Source organism: Diospyros lotus, chromosome 4 (assembly GCF_014633365.1).
Source record: "Diospyros lotus cultivar Yz01 chromosome 4, ASM1463336v1, whole genome shotgun sequence".
Lineage (NCBI taxonomy): Eukaryota > Viridiplantae > Streptophyta > Magnoliopsida > Ericales > Ebenaceae > Diospyros > Diospyros lotus.
Window position 1 is genome coordinate 17,879,301 of NC_068341.1, and position 27,597 is coordinate 17,906,897.

Consider the following 27,597-nt stretch of genomic DNA (forward strand, 5'->3'; position numbering starts at 1 on the left):
AATCTATCTATGGATAATCTTTTCTACTTGGCAATGGAGTTATCTCTTAGAGTAGCAAGAAACAAATTTATGTGATTTCGTCTACCATGGAAGCTGACTTTGTAGCATTATAAGAAGCAATGTAAGAAGTTGTCTGGTTAAAAAGGTTTTTGAACCACTTAAGAGTTGTGAATGATTCATCAAATTCTATTATAGTGAATTGTGATAATTAAGCTGTAACAGCATTCACTAAAGATCCCAAATATCATTTTTAGAGCGAAATGGATTCATTGTCCAAAAAATCCCCTTCAATGAAAAGGAAGCCACCTATTTATAAATGATGGAGTAGGGGACACATGGCAGTCATCTAGGGCTTCTCATATAGCATATTCCGCTTGGGAGTTTGAAGAAGACTTAAATCAAAAGAATCTGGGTAAAACTGAGTGTCTCTCGGTGGTGGCCACCCCTTGAACTGAGAGTTTCTCAATTCAAAATCGAGAGACTCTCGGTGGTGGCCTATGTTGCACGGAAACACCTCATAGGAGCCATTTCCCCGTTTCTGAAACATTTTCGAAACGTTTCCTATTCCCGTTTTGGACCCTATTAATGCCTATTTTTTCAAAAAAATGTCCGTTTCCACGTTTTCGTTTCCTATCGAAAACGTTTCCCATGTCCGTTTCTGTGCAACATAAGTGGTGGCCACCCCTTGAGCAGAGGAACTGAGAGCCTCTTAGACAAACAAACCGAGAAACTCTTACTTATAAATTTAGAGCCACTCAGTTAAGGTGATAGGGGGGCCTCTCGGCCTCCAGTTGTGCTCCAATCTTTTGTTTCTTTCATTTTGCTTTTTTGGTTTGCCTTTTTTGGGTGTATTTGATCCATATTTGTACATCCAACACAATTCCTCTTTGTTGATATTTGTGGGCATATCAAGAAGAATTTAGTAAGTGCATTTTCCATTAAGGAGTACAAACATTATGCTTCACACAACAATAATACCAAAGAGAAAGAGAAACGATTATAACTTAGAGGTGACTTAGTTTTGCTTGTTTACTGATGCATGAAATCACCACCAAACCAACTTGCTATTACTTGAGGGAAACCATGAGTTGGCAATTAATTTGATTCGATTTGGTTGTTTTTTGCGGTGTCCTTACCTCACTCTAGTTCGTGAAGACACCTACAAATGATCAATTGCAATTTTCAAATTATTTCGTTAAACACTTACCTAATATTCTTATATTACAAGTCTTTCCAGCAAAAGTATTTTTTACAAAAGCAATCCGAAAACAACAGAAATTTCACAACAATGCCAGTGGAGCATTAAGATTGTTCATGGAGATAGTTCGAAGCTTGTCAACTCCCTCAAACACTAGAATTATGTGGCGACGTCGTTTCATCGTGACAAATAGAGAACAAGCTTTGATGGTTGTGCACCCCATCATAAGTGGTGATAACATAGCTAGGATCTTCTCGATCTCTCTCCACTCTCTTCTTCACTTTGCACCCCTCAGACGAGCACTTGTAATAATTTCTGATACATGTTATAGGTAGTTATTCAAGAGATCAACAATACTTTCTCACAAATTATTAATTACTTTTCAACCCAACATTATGGAATAATTACATAGAATGTTTCTTGTGACTTAGTACCAACATAGTATTATAAAAGAAAAAAAAAGAATGACATTTTACAAAATTTTGGTATAGAAAAGATAAATTCAAAATGTTATTATAGTTAAAGAGTACTCTCTCTCTCTTAGTAAAGAAGCACGAATAGATAAGTTTTGAAAATACCTTTTAAGAATTTTGGACAATATAAGACTTATTTATAAAAGTTTTAATCTTAATTAATTTCAAAATATTAGAGATGGTTATTACAAATTCTCAACCTCTCCAATAAATAGGAATGCCCTCAAACTAAAAAAAGATATCCTTTGAACACCAACTCTAGTACTCTACACAATTTTCTGCAAATTCAAAGTATTTGAGTGTTTGTATAAGAATGTTCTATTCTCTCTAACTATTTTTTATCTTGTAAGTTTCAAATAATCAGTCTGACAACGAAATTTTTTATTACAAATTCTATTATTATGTTCGAGCGACAACACTCCCTATTATTCCTCTCCTTTCTTCAATAAACTCTACTTGTTTATCGATTTCTTTTTCTCTTTTTAATATGAGTTAAACCATTGTTGAACTAAAAAGAGATAGACTGGTAAATAATTAGATTTTGCTTAGTTCATCATATGAGAAAAAAAAAAAGAGGGTAAAAGAAAACGTGAGAATATTTTTGTTATCTTAAAATTTTTAACGTCTATAAAATAATGATAAGAGAAAAAAATAGTCAAAGTTATAATTAATATTAATAGAAATTTATATTATTTATCAAATATTTAAAAGGCGTGTATCCTCTTCATCAAATCATATAAATGCTAAATATAATGAACCCTAATTTAAATTAAGGTACCTTGGATAATGGCTGTTCTTGACCATCTTCTTGCCATACTTTCTCCATTTAAACCCATCGTCCATGATTTCAATCTTAGACTTGGTTCGAAACGCCACTCTAGCTTCCCCATCACCCACGTTCACTCTTTATTCCCATACAATACCAATAACAACACCATAATAAAATTAATTAATATATAAAATTAATCACCCAAATAAAAACATAAATAAAAAAACACATATTAGGATAATAGTCGAACATCCAATCAAAAATACAAAAATGTTAGCATTTCGTTAGTCTCTTTTAATAGCAATAATAATAGTTATGGAATTGTATACTAAATTAAAATTTAATGACATTTTGGTTACAAATTAGAGTTTAATTATCTTTTTATAATTTAGAATAAAGTTTAGTAATCATTTATATAATTTACTCATTTCAAATCATACATGCCTTTTCCACTCGACATGTATGTTTAATATATATCACTCAAATACCATTATATGTTTACCTCGATAACGTTAAGCCTATTAACAATCATATTTTATAAGGTAATATTTATTAAAATGAGTAAGATAATATTGGAATATTTTTCAGACTAAAATATAAAATGATTAAAATAAGATTGAAAAGTATTTTAAAATTTTTATCAAACTAAAAAAAAAAAAAAAGATAAATTTATCTGAAAATCGAGAAGTATTTTTTAGACTAAAATATAGTTAGAATATTTTCTTATCTGTAAAGTTTCAAATAAATTTATTTAAACAATCTAAAAAAAAAATCACATAATTTCTTTCTAATAAGTTATCAGATAAATTTAACGAGCACAATCAAAAAATACTTTTTTCTAAATTACTTTCCATATTTTATTTTTTTCAACCCATATTAACAAACACTACCTCCAATCCAAACTCCTCTAAACATATCCAGAAGTTATTCTTATGACCCCAAAAATAAAGAAGGATACTTTTAACAATACTAACAGTTGCATGTTGATGTTGTCATTTCCGAGTGCGGCTGAAACGCATGCAGAACTAGAATTAGGGGGCATGTTCGTTATCGACGACGGGAAGCTTTCATCGGAGCGATCAACGACCGTCAGAAACTCGGCTAGCTCGTCATAAAAATCCTGATGGCGTCCTCCTTGAACATTAAAATCGCCATCGCGATGACGATGACGATCACGATCGGGACGAGGATGAGGATGATCAGTGCTGCTGTGATGGGGGAAATTGCCAGTAGAGGAGTAAGAGTAGTAGCAGTACTTCGACATGGTATAGGAATGATATTAATTGGAGGCGTGGGATCGAATGGCGTCGGGGCCAAAGACTTAACCAAGACTTTCTGCATATAGCCAATATATGTCGTCGATGGATCATCGTTGTGCATATATATATATATACAAATTTAGTTTCAGCGTTTGTTCTCAGTCTGAGTCAACTTATTGGGTCTTGGTCTAGACACGCGATTTTATATATGTACGTATATATATATATAATTATGAATTAAATTAGACATTTTACTGTAAAATTTGTGTGATATATAAAAATGACTTTAGGCTAATATCCTCTCCCAGGGCCCCACCATCCGTCCCGATATATATATATATATATATATATAAAAGAAAGATAAATAGATGGAAACATGTACCCGCATGCTGGTCTTCTTCGCTGGTTGCGGCCGGCTTCGTGAACACCTTCCTCGCCGGGTGTACGAAGCTGCTGTATGCTCACAATATTATTGCATCATCATTTCTCTTAAAAAATTATGTCATTGTAACGTCTTGTCCTCTACAGGCCCGGCTCGGCGCCCCCCCCCCCCCCCCCCCCCCCCACGCCGACGCAAGGCCCCAAAATTAATAAGTAATTAATCTTTTTTAATGTTTTGAGATACAAAACTAATTATTCTATTTTACAATAACTTTTTTCTAAATTCATATTCTATTTATTTGGTTATTTCATTTAAACCAGAAGATACCACAACTCTCTCAAATTCACGGATAATTTTTTTAATATTAAATAATGTGTAGTGAAATGTTATTTAAATGATTAGATCCCTCAATTTTTTAAATTTATAAATTATTTTTTAATATTAAACAATAAATAATGAAGTCTAAACTAGTAATGTAGCTGAAAAAAAAAAAAGACAATAAGTGACATTATTTTAAGAGAATAATTTGATAAAATAATTTTTTTTTAAATTTTGTCTAAAAAATCTGCACTAACCTGGGTATTAAAAAAAAATTAGTGAATTTTTAATTTATAGGACCTAACGGTAAATTCTTCACATTTTTTATTTATTCAATTTTTTCATTTTCAAATCTTTTTTTCTTGTCTGTATTGTCAATTAAAAAATTATTTTTTAGAATTGAATATAAAAATTTAATTAGTGATTTTACATCTCAAAAGTCAAACAAGAAAGAATTAAATAATTTTTAATATTTATTTATATTATTAAAAGATCACTAAATTAACTCTTGTCTAGGACTATAAATATTTTTAAGACGACCTTGGTCCTCTAATATAATTTTGGTTATTTTTAATAATTATATGTATATATATATAAATAGAAAATGTTTATATATAGAAAGCTTAAATTCATAATATTATACTTTTCATTTTTAATAAATTCACCACTTTTGTCATTCTTGAAAACATATTTTTATGGTTTTTTAATATAAATATATGTGTGTGTGTAATATTATATATCTTAATCTGTCTTGAACGAATTTAAATTTTTTTTTCTCTTACCAAGACTTTAAGGGTTAAATTTAGATAGGCTATGTTTAGGAAAGAATTAGTAATGGAATGAAAAGAAATAGAATTGAATGAAACCTTTTGTCCTTGATAAATAAAAAGTAATGGAAGCTGATATACTGTGACAATCCGATCCTACTATCGAGTGTCATTGTAACTCAAAGTTACATAAAAAGGTCCTACTCCGGAGGTTAGCTATGCCCTGATAGCAGGAGAATAAAATAATGTGAGCGTCCTGGGTAGGGTTCAAATTTCACCACCTCCAACCATCGAGAACTTGAAGTTTAAGACTCATAAGCAGCGGAAAGACACTCAAGTCTTGTATCTGACATGTGCTCTATAAACAAATTAATAAGCTACAATTTATATATATTTTGGCTCACACACACAAAGTTTCCATTGTTATATAATAAAAAAAAAAAAAAAACAAATCCGACCGACAAACACAGACGGCGTTCAACATAACTATTAAACGAAATAATTACAAGCCACTTGGCCCGCACCCCCATCATGGATTGCCACTCTTATCATCTAGTTGGTCATCGACATATACCGCATTTCCCTTACTGGGCCTCAAGCCATCTATGTGATTAGTGGGAGTGAAGGGGTGAATCCTAGGATTTAATAAATGTAATATACAATGCAATAAATTAATAAATATAACATCATAGATAAATATGAAATGTTGCATGTATGCAAGCCCGTCTACCTCACCTATCTCAAACTCTTGGCCTCAAGTGGTTCCTTCTAAGACCTTATCTTGAGACTCTCACGGTCAGAAATCCACTACCCCATGTCTAGACACTCCCTCAACATTTTATGCAAGTTATGATAAAAGTAATTTACACACAGAGCATATTAATCTTTGGCTTAAAATATTTGCCGCATGTTGACTCGTTATACCTACCGTCGGTGCACACAGAATTCCCTTAGCAAAATATTTATAACATAAGATTCATAGATTAATTAAATACCCATATACTAAATCCACTAAATTGCCTTGCTACTAAGTCCACCAAATTAATTCATTAACTATTGTTCTACATTAATTAAATTAACTGATTTCTAAAGAAATTTTTCTCCTAAATTGTCAAATAAGAGTTACCTCAGTGCCAAAATCTCTTCCTCAAGCTCACAGCCAACTCCTTCCAAATTCCTCTCTGCCTTTGCTTCCCTTAATCTCAATTTTCATAGCTAAACTCTCATATTTATACTTAAATTTCCAACTCAATTCATTGCAAACTCTACTTAGTTTATTCACTTAAAAGCCCACCATTTGATAAACAACATCATTTCATTTTCTCAATTTCACATGGTGCAATTGCATCAAATTTCAGAAAAGAAATAAGGCTTTGGCGGACAACAGCAGAGGCAGCCCTAGCGACTGCTACGTGGCCACGCGCATGGGCATCATCTAGCACCTTGAAATAATGGCGCCTGGCTGGGTTTTTTTTACGTGGCCTAGGATTCGATCCCGCGACCCACCCCAACCTCCTATGTGCACCTGACCACCGAATCCAACCTCACCTTCAATGAATATTGCGCTTGCTTTATATTTATGGTGATGTTACTCCAATTTTCATTATTTCACTTATACCCCAAAACTTTTTTCAAAAATTCATCCAATTCCCAAATTTGCAATAATTATAAAGAAATTATCTTAATCCCCAAAAATTTATTAATTATTTCTCAAGTTCGCTAATCATTAATAGATCATAAATAGATTATTTCCCATAAATCACTTTTTATTATCCTATTTTTCTCTTCAATAAAAATTCCTTAAGTATCTTACCATAGATCCACAAGTGAATTTAATATTTTCATAAAGATCCTTAATCATATAAAACTCTCAACAATTAAATACCGAGATTAATTGCTATTCCTTAGAAATATAGGGACGTTACATTTAGCAACATAAGAAAGTAATGAAAAATAGTTTCTTCTCATTTGGGTGAGCGATAAATTAATAGATTTAACTTTCTAATTTTAAATCCTAAAGAATTCAAAACCAATTGAAGAGATTTATTACTATCTTAATTGGGCCAAGCCTGTAAAATCCTCCATTGGCCAGTAGTTGTCGAACTTGAAAATCTTTGAGGTAAAATCTTTGAGATGGCACATTTTGCCGGGCCTATACAAAGAGTAGGACCCTGCAAGTAAAGCAATCGAATTCATCTTGTTCTCTACATACTACTTGTTGGTTTTCATTATTATTTTGATCGTCAAAGACTAAATTAGAGGATCTAACCCTAGAAGTGTTCAAATACCAATTGAAATTGATTACCAAGCAATCCAATCCTTGGTCCACCCAAGGACACTAGCCAATCTTTGATTTGATTAGTCTAGGATTAGTCCAACATTGAAAATCAATTAAATTAGTTGTAAGTTATTAAGTTGAATGTTAAATGTTATATCCCGATTCTAGTTTGGTTTGATCTAAGGCCAATTCAATCTAGTCTGGACCGAATACGAATAAGCACCCCTATTCAGTCCTGTCTCTTCTTACAGGCAATCCTATCAAGATAGATTATAGTGATAGGTCGCAAACCATGATCAAATTTTATCCATACAAAATACATTAATATTCCACTCATTTGTTTTGGATCCATTGTCTCCTAATTTAGGGAGATTAAAATCGATGATTTGAAGAAATTGGATGGACAGGATTTTCACCCCAATTTGGCATTTCCATACCATTCCATTTATAACAATTCTCCCAAACAAGGTGAACTCCTTTTCATGCTTTTTCATTTCATACCCTTCTCCCAAACCCAACGTAAAAGAAGGAATTAAAAATGGGAAGAATAAAATAAAAAAAAAACTTGTGATTTAGGTCTTTTGCCTAGACACCCTATATGATTTGTTTTTTGCTAAATTAGTTCACAAACATTGTTTAAAATCACTAACTCTTCTACTAGTAATAGTGTTAATTAAATTGTAACTAAAACAAAATTAAAATTAATCTCTTCAACTAGAAAAAGAAAAAAAAAGAAAAAAAACAAAATGTCACCTCATGTTGGAAGCCATTTGGGCTTTACTCATTCAGGCCATCACTAATTTCCAATTTGCGATGGATAAAGAGAAAAAAGAAAAAGAAGAAGAAGAAGAAGAAAAAAGGGTTTGATACCATCGCGTACTTAATGTGTAGCTTGTCACCACTTACTCGTATACTTCATTGTTAACTAATAACTTGTTTAATGCTTGAGAATTGAAGGGCTGCTAATGAAGATTGGGGATTTGCAATTGGGGAGATGAACACTAAGCTTCAAAAATTATAGATTGGTCTCTAGTTTTAGAAAAAGAAAATTGAAGATGGACATGGTGCTAATTTTGAAAATTCAAGTTGGTCTTGTTAGGATATAAAAAAAAAAAAGGCTATATTGCCCAAATAATAAGTCGATAAAGGGGTGAATTTTCCCTTTTAATTAGTTATAAGAAAATTTGACTTAGCCAGTAGAGTTAATTCAAAAAGATTTTATAGTGATTTGAGATGATAAACAAATATGAAAATGGAATGCAAACCCAACCAAGAACACAAGGACATTATAGAGGTTCCATTCTTTTGAGTCTATGTTCTGTAAGCACCCCCGCCCGGATATCCCAACCACCCGGTCGATCCGAACGAGTGCGCTCACAGAAGGGAAGAGGAATAGACAAAAGACAGAAATGCCCTGGCATACATAAATAAGAAATTTAACAGCGGAAGTAAAACGGTAAACAGGCATGCCCACAAGCACCCCGCTGATACAGCGGTCATGAAGTATATAAAAATACATACAGACCCTGTGCCAACAATAGAAGGTACAAATGACAACCTGGCACAGTCAAAAATAAAAGACAGCGACTCTAGCAAAACATCAGAGATGACGGGGGCAGCTAACTGTACACCTTACCAACGCGGCCGGCTGCTAAATGGAACGATCCTCGCCCTCGGCCTTTGCTTTACCCTTACCTGGAATGATGGAAAGCAAGGTGAGTCGCAAGACTCAACAAGTTTATAAGAAATGAAAGGCTATAAATAAAAGAAGAGACCATCCCAAACACAGCCCCAACAAGTACACACAAGTCATGAGACGCTACAACACAACAGTGCAGTATAGTGAAAGCACATACCGGTCCTTGGGGCCCACACAAGACACCTGGCACCCAAGTCCCATACCAACCTGTCGCTGCCCTGGAAGGCAACAATATCCTCAACAAACCTGTGCGCACTGTCCCGGGGCGGTACTCCCGTCACCCGTATCCACGTCGGTACTCCCGACAACCGAGCCATAGGCTCCCTCGGAACGGTACTCCCGTCCGAGAACTAAATACTATCAGTAGCCATGCAATGCACGTAAAATGCAATGGCGTAGTGAGCATCAACGTGATACCAGGCGCCCATACATCCAAGCATCAGGCCATGCTCCGCCCATATAGTAAGCCACACACGATGCATATGCCCGTGCTAGATGCATCATAATCAAGCTAAAATGCCCGTGACCAAGCATAACCAAATCATGTTAATCCCAACATGCAGCCCGTACCCATGTGCACATCAAGCCATGCAACGAGAATAAAATATAAGTAGGTATGCTATAATCACATAATGGCTAAGCTAGTCAGCAGTGCCTGGCACCGGTCAACGATCAGTGGGTAGGAGAGACTCGCCGGCGGCCTAAGGTAGACCGTACGACAGTCACTCCGTCACCGAACCGTCGATCCCAGCCCCCACTGCACTACCGCTCCAGCTAGAAAATAACCATAAATCCAATTAATACCCGAACCGCTAAGAACCTAGCCCCGGGTGAGTACGGCATCATTCCCAACAGGCAGGGGGGTGGCACAAACCCCCGTAGGCAACCAACGAATAAAACCCACGAGATCCATTTAATAAATTAAATCTTAAACTAATCGTTTAAAAACTTCATAATTAATTAATAGCCAAAACAAATGAAGAGAGGCCCAATAAATCGCCAACGAAAGAAACGACGAGATAGGTAAGAAGAACTTGCCTTATCAGAGATATCCTTAGGCTCGTTGGGTCCAAAAGCAGTAAAAATTATACAAACTGCAATATCCCAATTATTTGCCAAAATTAATAAAATTGGACGCAAAACGAAATTCTGACCGTACAGAATATTAATTACTAGCTGCTCTACATACCTGGATAATTAAATCAGGGATTAAACGGAGTTTAATCCAATTTTTGAAGCCCCAAAATCTCAGAAATTTCTCTCGCGCACGCTGCTGTTCTTTTCTGCAATTTCCTTACTGTTCGCATGCAAAAAGAACGCCCGAAATCGGGCTTAAATCGGCCAAAAACGAGCGGCTGAGGCGCGGCCACGTGGCAGCGCGCGGGCCAGCCACTGGGAGCCACCGCCATTGACGAAACGACGTCGTTTCGACGTCTAGAGGCTGAATTAAATCAGCCAAAAATCCCCCCCCTCGCGCGCCTGCCCGCGGATTCGAAGCCGCATCCACCGCCTGGCCGCCTCGCGCGCGACCGCTCGCGCTCGCATGCATCTTCAACCTATATATGCATTATGATATATTTAAGGTGATTTGAGCTCTTTTCTGCAATACACGCCAGCACCCAAAACTTTTCATTAATTGCACTAACGCCCACTTAATTAATTACATTAACTCCCGAAATTTCTGAAAATCCCATTATTGAATTTCTTTTAATTTTCTTGTAATTCCAGAAATTCCTAAAACAAATTAATTAATTATTTTAATTTCTTATTTCCTTAAAATCACATAAGTAAATTTTATTAAATCACAACAAATTATTTTAATATTTCCTTTAATTTAAATTACCCCAAAATTAAATTAAATTGGCATTTACGGGGCGTTACATGTTCTCCCTCTTCAAGAGAAATCTTGAAATTTCTACTAAATGGAATCCCTATCTTTTGATAGAACTATAAGCCAATACAAATCCCTTACCAAAATAAGAGCTACCTTCTTGTAGGCAATAACAAGTCCCTTGTATGATTACTAGAATCTCCTCACTTAAGTGAGTAATTACACCCACACAAAAAATAGTATATCTTATAGAATTTTGAACACAAGAGAAACAAAGGTGTAAATGAATCTCTCTTTCAATACTTCAACCACAACATAAATACTTTCTTTGTCTTAAGAGAATTGAATGCTCTTGTAAGTATCTTTCATATTTTTTTGTCTATTCTCAAGTCTCTACAAAAGCCTTTATTTATAGTCCTCAATTCAAAAAAATGGCGCTATTAGAGAGAGATGAAAAAGAAGGAACATCTTATGTAAACATGGACCACTCATTTTCCATGCAAATATGCAAAAATGAGGTTAAAATAGAAGACAACAAATCTGCAAAAATGAGGTTAAAATAGAAGACAATAAACTAGAAAAATCAATTCAAACAGAGATAAAACAACTAGGAAAGTGATCAAACTATAAGTTCTATAGGCAAAATGATAAAGACAAATCTGTATCAAAAAGCCTACATATTCAATTTAGAAAAGATCTTGACTTGATATGCTATAAAGCATCTTGAAAAAAAATTTGATTTTTATCACAGATTACTAAGATGAACAATAGAAAATATCTTCTCTTTTAAAAGATTTTAAAAATGAGCTCAAATATAGTCAAAGTTATAATTAATATTAATAGAAATTTATATTATTTGTCAAATATTTAAAAGGTGTGTATCCTCTTTATCAAATCATATAAATGCTAAATATAATGTACCCTAATTTAAATTAAGGTACCTTGGATAAGGGTTGTTCTTGACCATCTTCTTGCCATACTTTCTCCATTTAAACCCATCGTCCAAGATCTCAAGCTCAGACTTGGTTTGAAACTCCTCTCTAACTTCCCCATCACCCACGTTCACTCTTCATTCCCACAATACCAATAACAAAATCATAATAAAATTAATTAATATATAAAATTAATCACCCAAATAAAAACAGAAATAAAAAAACACATATTAGGATAATAGTCGAACACCCAATCAAAAATACAAAAATGTTAGTATTTCGTTAGTCTCTTTTAATAGTAATAATAATAGTTATGGAATTATATACTAAATTAAAATTTAATGACATTTTGGTTACAAATTAGAGTTCAATTATCTTTTTATAATTTAGTATAAAGTTTAGTGATCATTTATGTAATTTACTCATTTCAAATCATACATGCCTTTTCCAGTCGACATGTATGCTTAATATATATTACTCAAATAACATCAGATGTTTACCTCAATAACGTTAAGCCTATCAACAACCAGATTTTATAAGATAATATTTGTTAAAATGAGTAAGATAATGTTAGAATATTTTTCAGACTAAAATATAAAATGATCAAGATAAGAATGAAAAGTATTTCAAAATTTTTATCAAATTAAGAAAAAAAGATAAATTTATCTGAAGATTTAGAAGTATTTTCTAGACTAAAATATAGTTAGAATATTTTTTTATCTGTAAAGTTTCAAATAAATTTATTTAAACAATCTCAAAAAAGAAGTCATATAATTTCTTTCTAGTAAGTTACCGGATAAATTTAACAAGAATAATAAAAAAACACTTTTTATTAACAAACACTACCTCCAAACTCCTCTAAACATCTCCACAACTTATTCTTATGATCCCAACTTATTCTTATTTTTTCTGGTCTTCTTTGCTGGTTGTGGCCGGCTTACCCCCCCCCCCTCCCCTCCCCTCCCCCCCAAAAGGAAAGTCCCAAAATTAATAAGTAATTAATTTTTTTTAATGTCTCGAGATACAAAACTAATTATTCTATTTTACAATAATTTTTTTTATTCATATTCTATTTATTTCATTATTTCATTTGAATCGAGAAAACACCACAACTCCCAAAATTCACAGATAATTTTTTAATATTAAATAATGTATAGTGAAATGTTATTTAAACGACTAGACCCCTCAACTTTTGAAATCTATAAATTATTTTTTAATATTAGACAATAAATAATGAAGTCTAAACTAGTAATGTAGCAGAAAAAAAAAAAAGACAATAAGTGACATTATTTTAGGAGAATAATTTGATAAAATAATTTTTTTTTAAATTTTGACTAGAAAATCTGCACTAATCTAGGCATTAAAGAAAACAAATAAATTATTAAATTTTTAATTTACAAGACCTAGCAGTAAATTCTTCACATTTTTTGTTTATTCAATTTTTATGTTTTCAAATTTTTTTCTATTGTCTATATTGTCAATTAAAAAAATATTTTCTAGAATTGAATATAAGAATTTAAGTAGTGATTTTACATCTCAAAAGGCAAACAAAGAAATAATTAAATAATTTTAATATTTATTTATATTATTAAAGGGCCACTAAATTTATTCTTATCTTAACCCTGGTCCTCTAATGTTATTTTATTTATTTTTAATAATTATATGTATATATATAAATAGAGAATGTTTATATATGGAAAGCTTAAATTCATAATATTATACTTTTCATTTTTAATAAATTCACCAGTTTAGTCATTATTGAAAACATATTTTTATGGTTTTTTAATATAAATATATCTGTGTGTGTGTGTAATATTATATATCTTAATCTGTCTTGAACGAATTTAAAATTCTTTTCTTTTACCAAGAATTTAAGGGTTAAATTTAGTTAGGCTATGTTTAGAAAAGAATTAGTAATGGAATGAAAAGAAATAGAATTGAATGAAACCTTTTGTCCTGGATAAATAAAAAGTAATGGAAGCTGATATAGTGTGACAACCCGACCCCACTATCGAGTATCATTGTAATTTAAGGTTATATAAAAGGTCTTACTTCGAAGGTCGGCTATGCCCAAATAGCAGGGGAGAAAAATAATGTGGGCATCCTGGGTGGGGTTCGGGCTTCACCACCTTCAACTATCGAAAATTGGAGGTTCAAGACTAATAAGCAGCAGAAGGACACTTGAGTCTCGTATCTGACATGTGTGCTATAAGCAGATTAATAAGCTGCAATTTATATATATAGTGGCTTACACACACAAAGTGTCAATTATTATAGAATAAAAAAAACAAAACCAACCGACAAACACAAATGGCTTTCGACACAACTATTATACGAAATAATTACAAGCCAATTGGCCTGCACCCCCATCATGGATTGCCACTCTTATCATCTGGCTGGTCATCGACACACATCGCATTTCCCTTACCGGGCTTCAAGCCATCTGTGTGATTAGTGAGAGTAAAGGGATAAGTCTTGGGACTCAGTAAAAGTAATATGCAACGCAATAAACTAATAAGCATAACATCATAAATAAATATGAAGTGTTCCGTGTATGCAACCCCGTCCATCTCACCTATCTCAGGCTCTTGATGGCCCTTAGTGGTTCCTTCTAAGACCCTATCTTGAGACTCTCATGCTTAGAAATTCATTGTCCTATGCCTAGACACTTCCTCAAAATCTTATGTAAGTCATGACAAAAGTAATTTACACACAGAGCATATTAACTCTTCCTGTAAAATATTTGCGACTTGTTGACTCGTTATATGTACCGCTGGTGCACCCATAATTCCCTTAGCAAAATATTTATAACATAAAGTTTAGAGATTAATTAAATACCGATATACTAAATCCACTAAATTACCTTGCTACTAAATTAGTTCACTGAATTAATTCATTAACCATTCTTCTACATCAATTAAATTAATTGATTTCTAAACAAATTATTTCGTGTGGCCACGCGCATGCGCATAAGCGCCATCTGGCACTTTGAAATGGCGTCGTTTGGCGCCTGGCTAGGTTTTTCTTACATGGCTGCAGGTTCGATCCAGTAACCCACCCCAGCCCTTTATATGCGCCTAATCGCCTGCTCCAGCCTCACTTTCAATTAATATTGTGCTTACTTTATATTTATGGTGATGTTACTACAATTTCCATTATTTCACTTAAGTCCCAAAAAAAATTTTCAAAAATTCATCCAATTCCCAAATATGCAATAATTATAAAGAAATTATCTTAATCCCCAAAAATTTATTAATTATTTCTCAAGTTCGCCCAATCATTAATAGACCAAAAATAGATTATTTCCCATAAATCACCTAAAATCACTTTTTATTATCCTATTTTTCCCTTCAATAAAAATTCCTTAAGTATCTTACCATAGATCCACAAGTGAATTTAATATTTCCATAAAGATCCTTGATCATATAAAACTCTCAACAATTAAATATCGAGATTAATTGTTATTCCTTAGAAATATAGGGATGTTACATTTACCAACATAAGAAAGTAATGAAAAATAGTTTCTTCTCATTTGGGTGAGTGATAAATTAATAGATTTAACTTTCTAATTTTAAATCCTAAAGAATTCAAAACCAATCGAAGAGATTTATTGCTATTTTAATTTGACTAAGCCTGTAAAATCCTCCATTGGCCGGTAGTTGTCAAGCTTGAAAATCTTTTGAGGTAAAATCTTTGAGATGGCACATTTTGCCGAGCCTATACAAAGAGTAGGACCCTACAAGTAAACCAATCAAATTCATCTTGTTCGCTACATACTACTTGTTAGTATTCATTATTATTTTGAGCGTCAAAGACTAAATTAGAGGATCCAACCCTAGAAGTGATCAAATACCGATTCAAATTGGCTGTGAAGCAATCCAATCCTTGGTCCACCCAAAGACACTAGCCAAGCTTTGATTTGATTAGTCTAGGATCAATCCAAGACTGAAAACCGATTGAATTAGTTGTAAGTTATTAAGTTGAATGTTAAATGTTATATCCCGATTCTAGTTTGGTTCGATCTAAGGCCAATTTAATCTAGTTTGGATCGAATAAGCACCCCTATTCAGTCTCGTCTCTTCTTATAGGCAATCCTATCAAGATAGATTATAGTGATAGGTTGCAAACCATCATCAAATTTTATCTATACATAATAAATTAATTTTCCACTCATTTGTTTTGGATCCATTGTCTCTTAATTTAGGGAGATCAAAACCGGTGATTTGAAGAAATTGGATGGACAGGATTTTCACCCCAATTTGGCATTTCCATACCATTCCATTTATAACAATTCTCCCAAAAAGGGTGAACTCCTTTTCATGCCTTTTCATTTCATACCCTTCTCTCAAACCCAACGTAAAAGAAGGACTTAAAAATGGGAAGAATAAAATAAAAAAACTTGTGATTTAGGTATTCTGCCTAGACACCCTATATGATTTGTTTTTGCTAAATTAGTTCACAAACTTTGTTTAAAATCACTAACTCTTCAACTAGTAATAGTGTTAATTAAATTATAACTAAAACAAAATTAAAATTAACCTCTTTAATTAGGAAAAGGAAAAATAACAAACTGTCACCTCATGTTAGAAGCCATTTGGGCTTTGCTCATTGAGGCCATCACTAATTTTCAATTTGAGATGGATAGAGAGAAAAAGAGAAAGAGAAGAAGAAAAAAAGGGTTAATTCCATCATGTACTTAACATGTAGCTTGTCACCACCTACTCGTATATTTCATTGTTAATTGATAACTTGTTTGACGATTGAGAATTGAAGGGCTTCTAATGAAGATTGGGGATTTGCAGTTGAGGAGATGAACACTATGCTTCAAAAATTATAGATTGGTCTCTACTTTTAGAAAAAGAAAATTGAAGATGGACATGGTGCTAATTTTGAAAATTCAAGTTAGTCTCGTTAGGATATATAAAAAATAAAAAAAAAGACTATATTACCCAAATAATAAGTCGAGAAAGGGGTGAATTTTCCCTTTTAATTAGTTATAAGAAATTTTGATGTTATATTTATGTGAAGCTTTAAAACATTGCGTTTAACGGAGGGGCAGGATGGTCATTTTGGCAACCCTCGGGGCTGCCAAAACGGCAACCCCCCCTTTGCTGTTTCACTTGGCGTGCTGATCTTGTCGTTTTGCCTGCTGCTTACCCGATCGTCGATGTTACCTGTTGTGCCTTTATACGACTTGATCTCTACCGCTGGTGTCTCCTTTATATCCTCTACAATAACCTCGAGATCAACAATGCGCACAGCCTCCGATTATCTTCCTCATTTAGGGTTTGCTCAGTTCATTTCTCTGTGTTTTCTTTCTCTCTCGTATAACTTATACGAATGTTTATTTTCTCTCTAGCGTTTGAACCTTTAACCTATAGTTCTGTGGTTATGGGGCTGATTTAAGGTGAGAGTTGATTTTGTACAGTGAGATTTGAGAGTGAATCTGTGTATACTGAGGTTGTAATCATTTTTGTCCCAATAGTGTAGTGAGTTCTCTTTGTCGGAGCTCAACATGGACGTAGCCCTCATTAACGAGTGAACCACGGTAAAAATTTCTGGCATTTTGTGTTTACTTTATTTTTGTTTTGTGCATGCATACAGTATTGAATCTTCTGTGAGTGTCGGTTGGTTCTATTTCGTTTACTGCTTGAGTCATATTTTTCCTTTACTGGCCAAGACAATGCTTGGCCAAGCATTTCTCTGGTTTTCACCGTTAGGGTTTTCGGAGCTTATGCTATTTCATCTTCTGAGTCATATTTTTCCTTTACTTGTGTTGGTCTAAGACGCTAGGGTTTGCTGTGAGTCTCTGTCAATCGAGGGTTTACTGTGTGAGTCTCTGTCAGCGTCTAGGGTTTTAAGGTTCCTTCGTGCAAAGCGAAGATGACAATAACCTGATTTGAAATTGGTACATTTGATGGAAAAAGTGACTTCGGTAGTTGGAAAAAGAATATGAGAGTCCTGCTCTCTCATCAGAAAGTGCTTATCGCACTTGAGGCTGACGATAGAAAGTGGTCAGTAGATCAGTTGGCTAAAACTAATGAGGTAAGAGAAGAAGCATTTAATCTTATTTTCTTACATCTTGGTGATAGTGTTATTCGTAAAGTTGATGGCATGAATACCCCTATTGAACTGTGGAACAAACTAGAATCATTATATTTTGTATTGTCTACTCCTAATTTAGTTTGTTTAAAGGGTATGTTATTTAACTTTAAAATGAATGTTTCTAAATCTATGGATGAAAACATAGATGAGTTTACCAAGCTTGCTTTATTATTAAGAGGAACAAATCAAGCCCTGGGTGATACCAGTGAGGCTATGATTCTTTTAAATTCATTGCCTGATGAATATAATGTAGTCAAGCATGCTCTTCAATATACTGGAATTGTACCTAGTCTAGACTTAGTTATATCTGGAATTAAAGCTAGGGAGCTTGAATTAAATGCATCTAAAAGGCCTGCTAATAACTTGTTTGTGAAAGGCAAATTTGAAAAGAAAAACAACACGGGTAATGGAGATCAATCTGAGGGTTTTGGAAATAAGGGTAAAAACAAAGAAAAGAAGGGTAAACAAAAACCTAAGTGGAAGTGTTATCATTGTGGGAAAGAGGGACATATCAAAAAATATTAATATGATCTTTTAAGGAAACAGAAACAAGGGGGTAATGCAACCATAGCTGCTAGTAACTCTTAACACTTTAGCTGAAGTTCTTACTGTTTCTGATGAATCTGTCACTAATGAGTGGATTATGGACTCTGGATGTCCTTTCCATATGTGTCCTAATAATGCATGGTTTCAAATTTTCAGTAACAAAGAATCGGGCACTGTGTATATGGGTAACAACCAATCATGTAGTGTGAAAGGAATAGGTGACATAACCTTCAAAATGCATGATAACAAAGTTAGAATGCTCACTAAAGTTAGATATGTGCCTGGACTAAAACGAAATTTAATTTCACTTAGTACTCTTGATGAATTAGGCTATTCTTATACTACTGAAAATGGTTTCATGCATGTGTTTAAAAACAATGACCTAATTCTCACTGGTACTAAAAGACATAGTTTATATGTGTTAAATGGTTGCTCTCTCTCCCCAGTTTCTTCTGCATGCATTGTTAAAACTGATAAGACATATCTCTGGCATTTGAGACTTGGTTACATGAGCTAGAAAGGTCTGCAGGCACTGTCAACTCAAGATTATCTTGATTCAGTGACTACAGAGTCCCTAAACTTTTGTGAGCCTTGTACTCTTGGCAAGCAACACAAGCTAAGTTTCCATAAAGGAACTCACCTGGCGAAGGCATGCCTAGAGTACTTGCATGCAGACCTATGGGGCCCCTCTCAAACACCAACTCTTGGTGGCAACATGTATTTCTTATCCATTGTTGATGATTTTACTAGAAAAGTGTGAGTATTCCCTCTTAGGACTAAAGACCAAACATTAGAAAAATTTAAAATATGAAAGGCCTTAGTCGAAAATCAGACTGATAAGAGGGTTAAATTTTTAAGAACAAACAATGGGTTATAATTCTGTAATAGAGATTTTGATGAATTTTGTAATTCACAAGGCATCACTAGGCATAAGACTGTTAGGAACACACCCCAACAGAATGGGGTTGCTGAAAGAATGAACAGGACTCTCCTAGAAAAGGTTAGATGTCTATTGTTCACAGTCAATATGCCTAAAAACCTTTGGGGAGAAGCCCTATCCACTATTGCCTACCTGATTAATAGGAGCCCTTCAACTGTTTTAAATTTAATATTCCCTGAAGAAAAATGGTTAGGCAGAAAAATGAATTTAAATCATTTAAAAGTCTTTGGGTGCCAAGCCTATGTTCACCAATCTATGGGAAAACTAGACCCTAGGTCCTCAAAGTGTGTCTTTGTAGGATACCAAGAAGGAACTAAAGGCTATAGGTTATGGGGTAAGAGTTCTAGAGGAGTAAAAATAATTATAAGTAAGGATGTTATATTTAATGAAAGTGTTTTCCCTTGCAAACTAGAAAACCTACAAACAGATCCTAAACCGAGTGTCCCAGAAGACTTTGTGATAGGTAGTGATACCTAGTTTCAGGTGGAGCAGCCATCAGGTATGCCTTACTTGCCAGCTGCCCCAACCTCTGTCAGTTCCAACCCTAGAAATGACTCATCCTCTGATTATGAAAGTGATCATGAGGAATCAAATGAAGTCCCTAAGGCTGAGGTGGAGCATCATGACTCCCCACAGCAAAACTTAAGGGACTATCAGTTAGCCCGAGACAGGAGTAGGAGGTCAGTAAGACCCCCTGCTAGATATGCATATTCAGACTTTGTTTATTGTGCCTTAGTGGCAGGAATGGAATTGAGAGGCAGTGGGCCTTCCTCTTATGAGGAGGTTGTTAGCCCTCAAGACAGCTCAAAGTGGCAGTGTGCCATGGAGGAAGAAATGGCATCTTTAATAACCAACAACACTTGGGAATTGGTCCCAAGACCACAGAAACAAAAGCTTGTGAAGTGTAAATGGCTGTTCAAAATCAAAGAAGGTATGTTACGCATTGATCCCTTAAGATTCAAAGCTAGATTAGTTGTTAAAGGTTTACTCAGAGGGAGGGCATTGATTATACTAAATATTTTCATATGTTGTTAAGTTTAAAACCATTCGTATGATGCTTTCTATAGTTGCTCAGTATGATTTAGAACTAGAACAGCTAGATGTTAAAACTGCTTTCTTACATGGAGATTTAGAAGAAATTATCTATATGGAACAGCCTGTTGGTTATGTTAACAAAAAACATCATGATTATGTTTGTTTGTTAAAAAAGTCTCTGTATGGTTTAAAACAATCCTCGTGTCAATGGTACAAGAAATTTGATAATTTTGTAACTGGGACTGGTATTGTGAGGAGTGAATATGATAATTGTCTTTACTATATTCTCTCTGATATCCCTGTATATTTGTTGTTGTATGTTGATGACATCTTATTGATTAGAAAATCTAAGTCTAAGATAAATGAATTAAAATCAATGTTGAACACAAACTTTGATATGAAAGACTTAAGCTCTGCTAGGAAAGTTTTAGGGATGGTAATTGAGAGAAATAGAAGTAAAAATTGTCTAAAAATTCACCAACATGATTATTTACTAAAGGTTGTACAGAAATTTGGAATGTTAAATTGTAAACCAGTAAATACACCTTTAGGAGGTCACCTTATTTTGTCTAAAGCCTAATGTCCAACAACAGATTCTGAAAAGTTAAAAATAGAATCTATTCCTTATGCTAATGTAAATGGAACCATCATGTATTCCATGATTAGTACCAGGCCAGACCTTGCTTTTTCAATCTCTTTGCTTAGTAGATATATGTCTAATCCTGGGAAACATCATTGGGAAGCCTTAAAATTTTTGCTGAGATATATTAATGACTCTTTAAATATTGATTTAAATTACATGAAAAGAACTTATGCACTTGATTTGGTAGGGTTTGTAGATTTTGATTTTGCAGGAGATCGAGATTCAAGAAAGTCTACTATAGCTTATTACTTTACCCTAAGTGGTAATTGTATTAGCTGGAAGTCTCAGTTGCAGCCTCTGGTTGCACTGTCTTCCACTAAGGCTAAGTATGTGGCTGTAACGGATGCATTTAAGAAAGCCATCTGGCTTCAAGGACTCTTGAAAGAAATTTACATATTACAAGATAAGGTAATGGTCTTTTCTGATAGCCAAAGTGCTATTCATTTGTGTAAGAATCTTGTTTACCATGAAAGAACAAAACATGTAGATGTCAAATACCATTATGTAAAGGACCAAGTGGCCAAAGGAAAGGTAATTATCCAAAAGGTACCTACATAAAACAACCCAGCTGATATGGGAACAAAAATTGTGACTAAGCCAAGTTCAAACACTGTTTGGGCTTACTGCATGTCATGGTTGGGTGAAGGAACAACTAACATAAGTAATGAAGGCAAAGATTGCATGCTGCATTGTTGTGGGCTTGTCCCTTAAAGGTTGAAGCTTCAAGGTGGAGATTGTTATGTTTATGTGAAGCTTCAAAATGCTGCGTTTAACGGAGGGGCAAGATGGTCATTTTGGCAACCCTCGGGGCTGCCCAAAACGGCAGCGTTTTGGGCCCTGGGTGGATGGCCAAAACGGAAACCCCCCTTTGCCGTTTCACTTGGCGTGCTAATCTTGTCATTTTGCCTGCTACTTACCCGATCGTCGATGTTACCTATCGTGCCTTTATACGACTTGATCTCCACCGTTGGTGTCTCCTTTATATCCTCTAAGTGGCCTCGAGATCAGCAGTATGCACAGCCTCCGATTATCTTCCTTGTTTAGGGTTTGCTTAGTTCATTTCTTTGTGTTTTCTTTCTCTCTCTATATAGCTTATACAAATGTTTATTTTCTCTCTAGGGTTTGAGCCTCTCACCTGTAGTTATGTGGTTATGGGGCCAATTTAAGGTGAGAGTTGATTTTGTACAATGAGATTTGAGAGTGAATCTGTGTATACTGAGGTTGTAATCGTTTTTGTCCCAATAGGGCAGTGAGTTCTCTTTACCGCAGCTCAACGTGGACGTAGCCCTCATTAATGGGTGAACCACAGTAAAAATTTCTGGCGTTTTGTGTTTGCTTTATTTTTGTTTTGTGCATGCATACAGCAATGAATCCTCTGTGATTGTCAATTGGTTCTATTTCGTTTACTGATTGAGTTTTTTAGCCAAGCGTTGTCTTGGCCTAACATTTGACTTAGCTAGTAGAGTTAATTCAAAAAGATTTTATAATGACTTGAGATGATAAACAAATATGAAAATGCAATGCAAACATAACCAAGAACACAAGGACATTATAGAGGTTCGATTCTTTTGAGTCTATGTTCTCCTTCTTCAAGAGAAACCTTAAAATTTCTACTAAATAGAATCCCTATCTTTTGATAGAACTATAAGCCAATACAAAGCCTTTACCAAAATAAGAGCTACCTTCTTATAGGCAAGAACAAGTCCCTCGTATCATTATGAGAATCTCCTCACATAAGCGAGTAATTACACCCACAAAAAAATAGTATATCTTATAAAATTTTGAACACAAGAGAAACAAATGTGTAAATGAATCTCTCTTTCAATACTTCAACCACAACATAAACACTTTCTTTGTCTTAAGAGACTTGAATGCTCTTGTAAGTATCTTTCAAATTTTTTGTGTGTTCTCAAGTCTCTACAAAAGCCTTTATTTATAATCCTCAATTCAAAAAAAATGGCTATTAGAGAGAGATGAAAAAGAAGGAATATCTTATGTAAACATGGACCACTCATTTTCCATTAATGTAACATTGCAAATATGAAAAAATAAGGTTAAACTAGAAGATAATAAATATGCAAAAATGAGGTTAAAATAGAAGACAACAAACTAGAAAAATCAATTCAGACTAAGATCATACAAATAGGAAAGTGATCAAACTCTAAGTTCTATAGGCAAAATGATAAAGACAAATCTATATCAAAAAGCCTACATATTCAATTTAGAAAAGATCTTGACTTGATATGGGGAGTTCAGTGCGACTCATCATGGACCAAACCATGTCCAACAAGGTCCTATCTCTACTTTCAGACACACAATTCATTTCTGGTGTTCCAGGTTGAGTAAGTATTCACCACCTCGATCTAATCGAAGTACTTTGATGCTTTTCTCAATTTGTTTCTCTACATCAAATCTGAATTCCTTGAACTGTTCAAAAGCCTCCGATTTGTGTCTCATGAGATACACATAACCAAAACGTGATCTATCATCAGTAAAGGTTATGAAGTAGACATACCCACCTCTAGCCTGCATGGACATGGGCCCACACACATCAGTGTTCACAAGCCCTAGCACTTCTATTGTAACGGCCCGCCTCCCGGAGCCTCTGCGCGCATAGAGGATCCGTGAGAGGGTCATTACTTAAATGATACCGAACAACAACACAAGTACAACTCTTACTAAAATCATAATCATTTTATCATATAACCTCTCATAATCATTTTTACATATCCATTCATCACTTGGGCCAACCTACAACAATCTCAAAAACATAAACATTAATCTTAACATAGGCACAGCGACACCCAGGACCTAGTCTCAGGAGGACTCTACACTTACTATCCTGACTCGACGATCTGGACCCAACTCTGTCGTACACACCTGAGATCTCAGGACACTCTTACCTAGAATGATGGAAAACAAAGATGAGTCGCAAGACTCAGCAAGCTCATGAAAGAAAGGCTATAGGTTTAAGATAAGACTCTTCCCATGACATCCCAAGCAATTCATGCCAATGCCATCACACCATGTCATGATCTATACGTGCCTTACTTCTGAATGCATAACATAAAGTTAACTGCACATAAAGGAATTAGGGGCCCACATAAGCCACACATTGGCACCCAAGTCTCGCATACAAACCTGTTGCAGCCTAACATAGGCTACCATTTCATCATTCAATAGGACCCACATTTTCTTGACTATGGTCGGCTTTTCCTGACATTTAACGTTTGGCCTTTCCTATCTTCCCTCGGGCTTCTCCCGAGCTAATTTCTAAGGTCTTACCGTGGGCCACGCCGCTGTGGGTCTCACTCCCAAGGTCTTACCGTGGGCCACGCTGCCACCCGTACTCATTATTTAAAATCGCACATTCTCACCATGCAGTGCAACAATTAGGAAATGCAACGACTTTTGCAGCATAAACGTGATGACAAGGCCCCCACAAACCAAGCATCAGGCCATGCTACACCCACATAAGAATTCACACATGCGATATGCTCTAAATGCATCAGCTCATCTAAAGAACCCAAATCGGCTCTTAGACCAACCGGGTCATGCAATTGCTCACACATCCCATCACACACAAAGCATGTCCCAACAGTGAATGCAATCCAAGCCCTATGCAACACACACATCATGATATGCATAAGCCAAGGCGGGAATCTGGTAGTACCAGCTCTTCTAGCCCGTCTAGCGCTTATCCTAACCGTCGATAACTGGCGCCCATACATCCAGCCATCAACTGCCACGACCCACGATTGACAGTCAATGGCTTTGTACCCCATACCCTTAGACACCCATACAGGCAACACTAAACTTAGTCACTTAAGCTTATCATTTCGCACACTTAATCCATGACAACATAGACTCGATTATGACATTCACGTTCTCATCTCTTCTCATACATAAGAAACCATTTCCACATTCATAATAAATTATTAACCTAACGACATAATCTTAACCACATCCATTTTCTAAGAACCTAGCCCCAACAGGTTCGGCATCATTCCCAAAGAAAGCGGAGCGATACGAAGCTCCGTGAAGGTCGAAATGAAAGACACCAAGATGTCGTTGCTTAGCTCATTCCATTAACAATAAACTCATTAATAAAATATAAATCATATGGTGGTTACCACACGAATTATTATTATTAATGTGTGGAATCGAGTCACGGTGAGGAAGGGAATAAAATACTAGAAACCACGGAGATTTTTATGGGAATTAAAGAACACGAGGAGAGAGTTAGGAGGTTGCATGAAACTGGCTGGTTTCGGCCTCTCTTGTGCTCCCGTTGCGAAGTAAAATGTTCTATATAAAATAACAAGTTAACGACTCAAATTAATTAAATTTAACCGCATAATCAACATAATCTAGCCGTATAAATTCTATGACGTAAACATATAACATTTATGCTAATTTTACTTACTTATCGGAATATTTTATACACCGAATAACTCCAAAATTCTCTGATTTCTCTTCCAATTTCTCCCAATTTTTCTTCTTTCCAGCTGCTGGCCACCTCTCCTTCTTCCCTTCAATCTCTCCCACTTCCAATCCTCCAAATGGCCTTGAAATTGCCGAAATCTGAGCCAAAAATGGCCTTAAATAAGCTTAAACAAGCCTTGGCCGCCAAGCAAAAATAGAAGGACCAACGCGCGCCACATGGCACGCGACTGGCCGCGTTGGGCGCACTGAAGGTGCCCTGAAACAGCACTGTTTTGGCGCCTAATGGGTTGGGAAAAAAATCCTAGCTTTCCCCGCATGCACCCCCCCAGTATCGATTCCTCGCCACGCCCACGGCCGCCCTTGTGCGTGACCGCTTATGCCTGCACGCCACCTTCAACCTATATATGCATGCAGTTATATTTAAGGAGGGCCCTCAATCCTTTTTCAAAAATTGCATCTCAGCCCCCAAACTTCCAGAAAATTCCATTTACACCCCAACTCCCATTTTCTTTTATTACACTTTCACCCTAAACATTTCATAAATTCCACTAAACTAATTTATTTGTCATTTTCATAAATACTCCCAAATAATTTAATTAATTACCCTAATTTCCTATTTCCTCAAAATATCATAAATAAGTATTTTCTCAAAAATCTCCAAATATTCTAAAATATCTTCAAACACCCAAATTAATTATTTTTACTTGTCTCCAATTTTTTTTTTTTGGGGGGGGGGGGGATGTTACATCTGTGGCCCTCTCTCCCTTTCATTTAAAAGAAGACTTAGCCATCTTGCCAAGCAAACAAGATTCAAAAGCACCATATGATTCATAATCAAATGTGCCAAGATATCCACATCTATACAAGTTGGATGTGCGAATCTCATTTATATGGCCAATGCGACAATGCCATAAATAAGTGCTATTTAAAACATCAAAGACATAGAAACCGTTACATATTGTTGCTTTACCATAAAATAACTCATTTTTATAAAATGAACAACTATTGTTCTTAAAAAAAAAATGAATATCGATCCTTGTCCAAATAAGAAATAGAAATAATATTCCTAGTCAAACTCGAAATAAAGTAACAATTATGTAAATCAAACACTAGCCCAGAGGGCAATGTCAATAAATAGGTCCCTACAACTAATGGAACAACTCTTGATCTATTTCTTATTTGTAGGTACACTTCTCCCATTATTAATCTCCTCGTGCTCCTAAGCCCATACACAAAAGTGTAATATGAGCATTAGATTCAATATCTAATACTCATATGGACTGATCAGAAGTAGATAGATTAATTCTAATAAAATAAATACCTGAAGTGCCCTCAGTATAACTCTTTTTACTCTACACCTCCCAGTTTATCACAATGGAGAGAGATCGCATCTTCCTTACCCTTTCGGGTTTTCATTTTCTAGACTCTTCCAGATTGCGCTATGGAAGAACTTTTCTTCCTTTTAGCTTTCTTACTCTTGGGCTTGCCCCTGTGCGCCTTGGACCCTTTAACTAAGAGAACACTTCCCTTGGCCTTTTATCAATTTTGGGCTCGACCTCCATTAGAATGGACAACAACTCTCCAAGAGTCTCTTCCATAACTATTTGGGAGGGAGTATAGCACCAAATCTAAGGTAAGTTACTGCATCCATACCCAAGTTCAGCTCTAGTAACCTGTTAATAAAACCTATCATCTATATGACATGTTTCTCAATAGATAATCCTTGAGACTAGCCATGATCTCATAGGCATCATAACTCTTATGTTACAGCCTATATTCCGGGATCATGGCAGCCAAGATGATACACCAAGCGATGATCATATCACCCTCGTGCATCGTCTAGGCCTCATGTGCTATTATTTACTCAACTGGTGTCTTTGTAAGAAGAGATCTCTCTATCGAATAGAGAATCTTATCATACGTGAGGACTATCCTCAAGATAATCTCCCAGTTATAGAAATTAGTCCCGTTAAAGA

The 27,597-nt window shown here is 35.0% G+C and overlaps 1 protein-coding gene across 6 annotated transcripts in view; it reads right to left on the reverse strand.

The window, feature by feature from the left end:
• Positions 1–1,155: 1,155 nt before the first annotated feature.
• LOC127798880 (probable WRKY transcription factor 51) overlaps positions 1,156–27,597 on the reverse strand; it is a 35,072-nt gene continuing 8,630 nt past the window's right edge. Inside the window, exons 3-5 of one of the 6 annotated variants that reach the window (XR_008022506.1) lie at positions 11,916–12,041; positions 10,333–10,743; positions 8,731–9,139 (exon numbers count right to left, since the gene is read on the reverse strand). Coding sequence is in view for 4 of the 6 variants with exons in the window: in XM_052332523.1 (XP_052188483.1) it covers positions 1,345–1,513; positions 2,450–2,575 (295 nt within the window). In the remaining 2 variants the exon portion in view is untranslated. Of the gene's footprint in view, positions 1,514–2,449; positions 2,576–8,730; positions 9,140–10,332; positions 10,744–11,915; positions 12,042–14,115; positions 14,350–27,597 lie in introns of those variants that run through there. The other 5 variants (XM_052332523.1, XM_052332520.1, XM_052332524.1 and 2 more) reach the window with 5 other exon arrangements.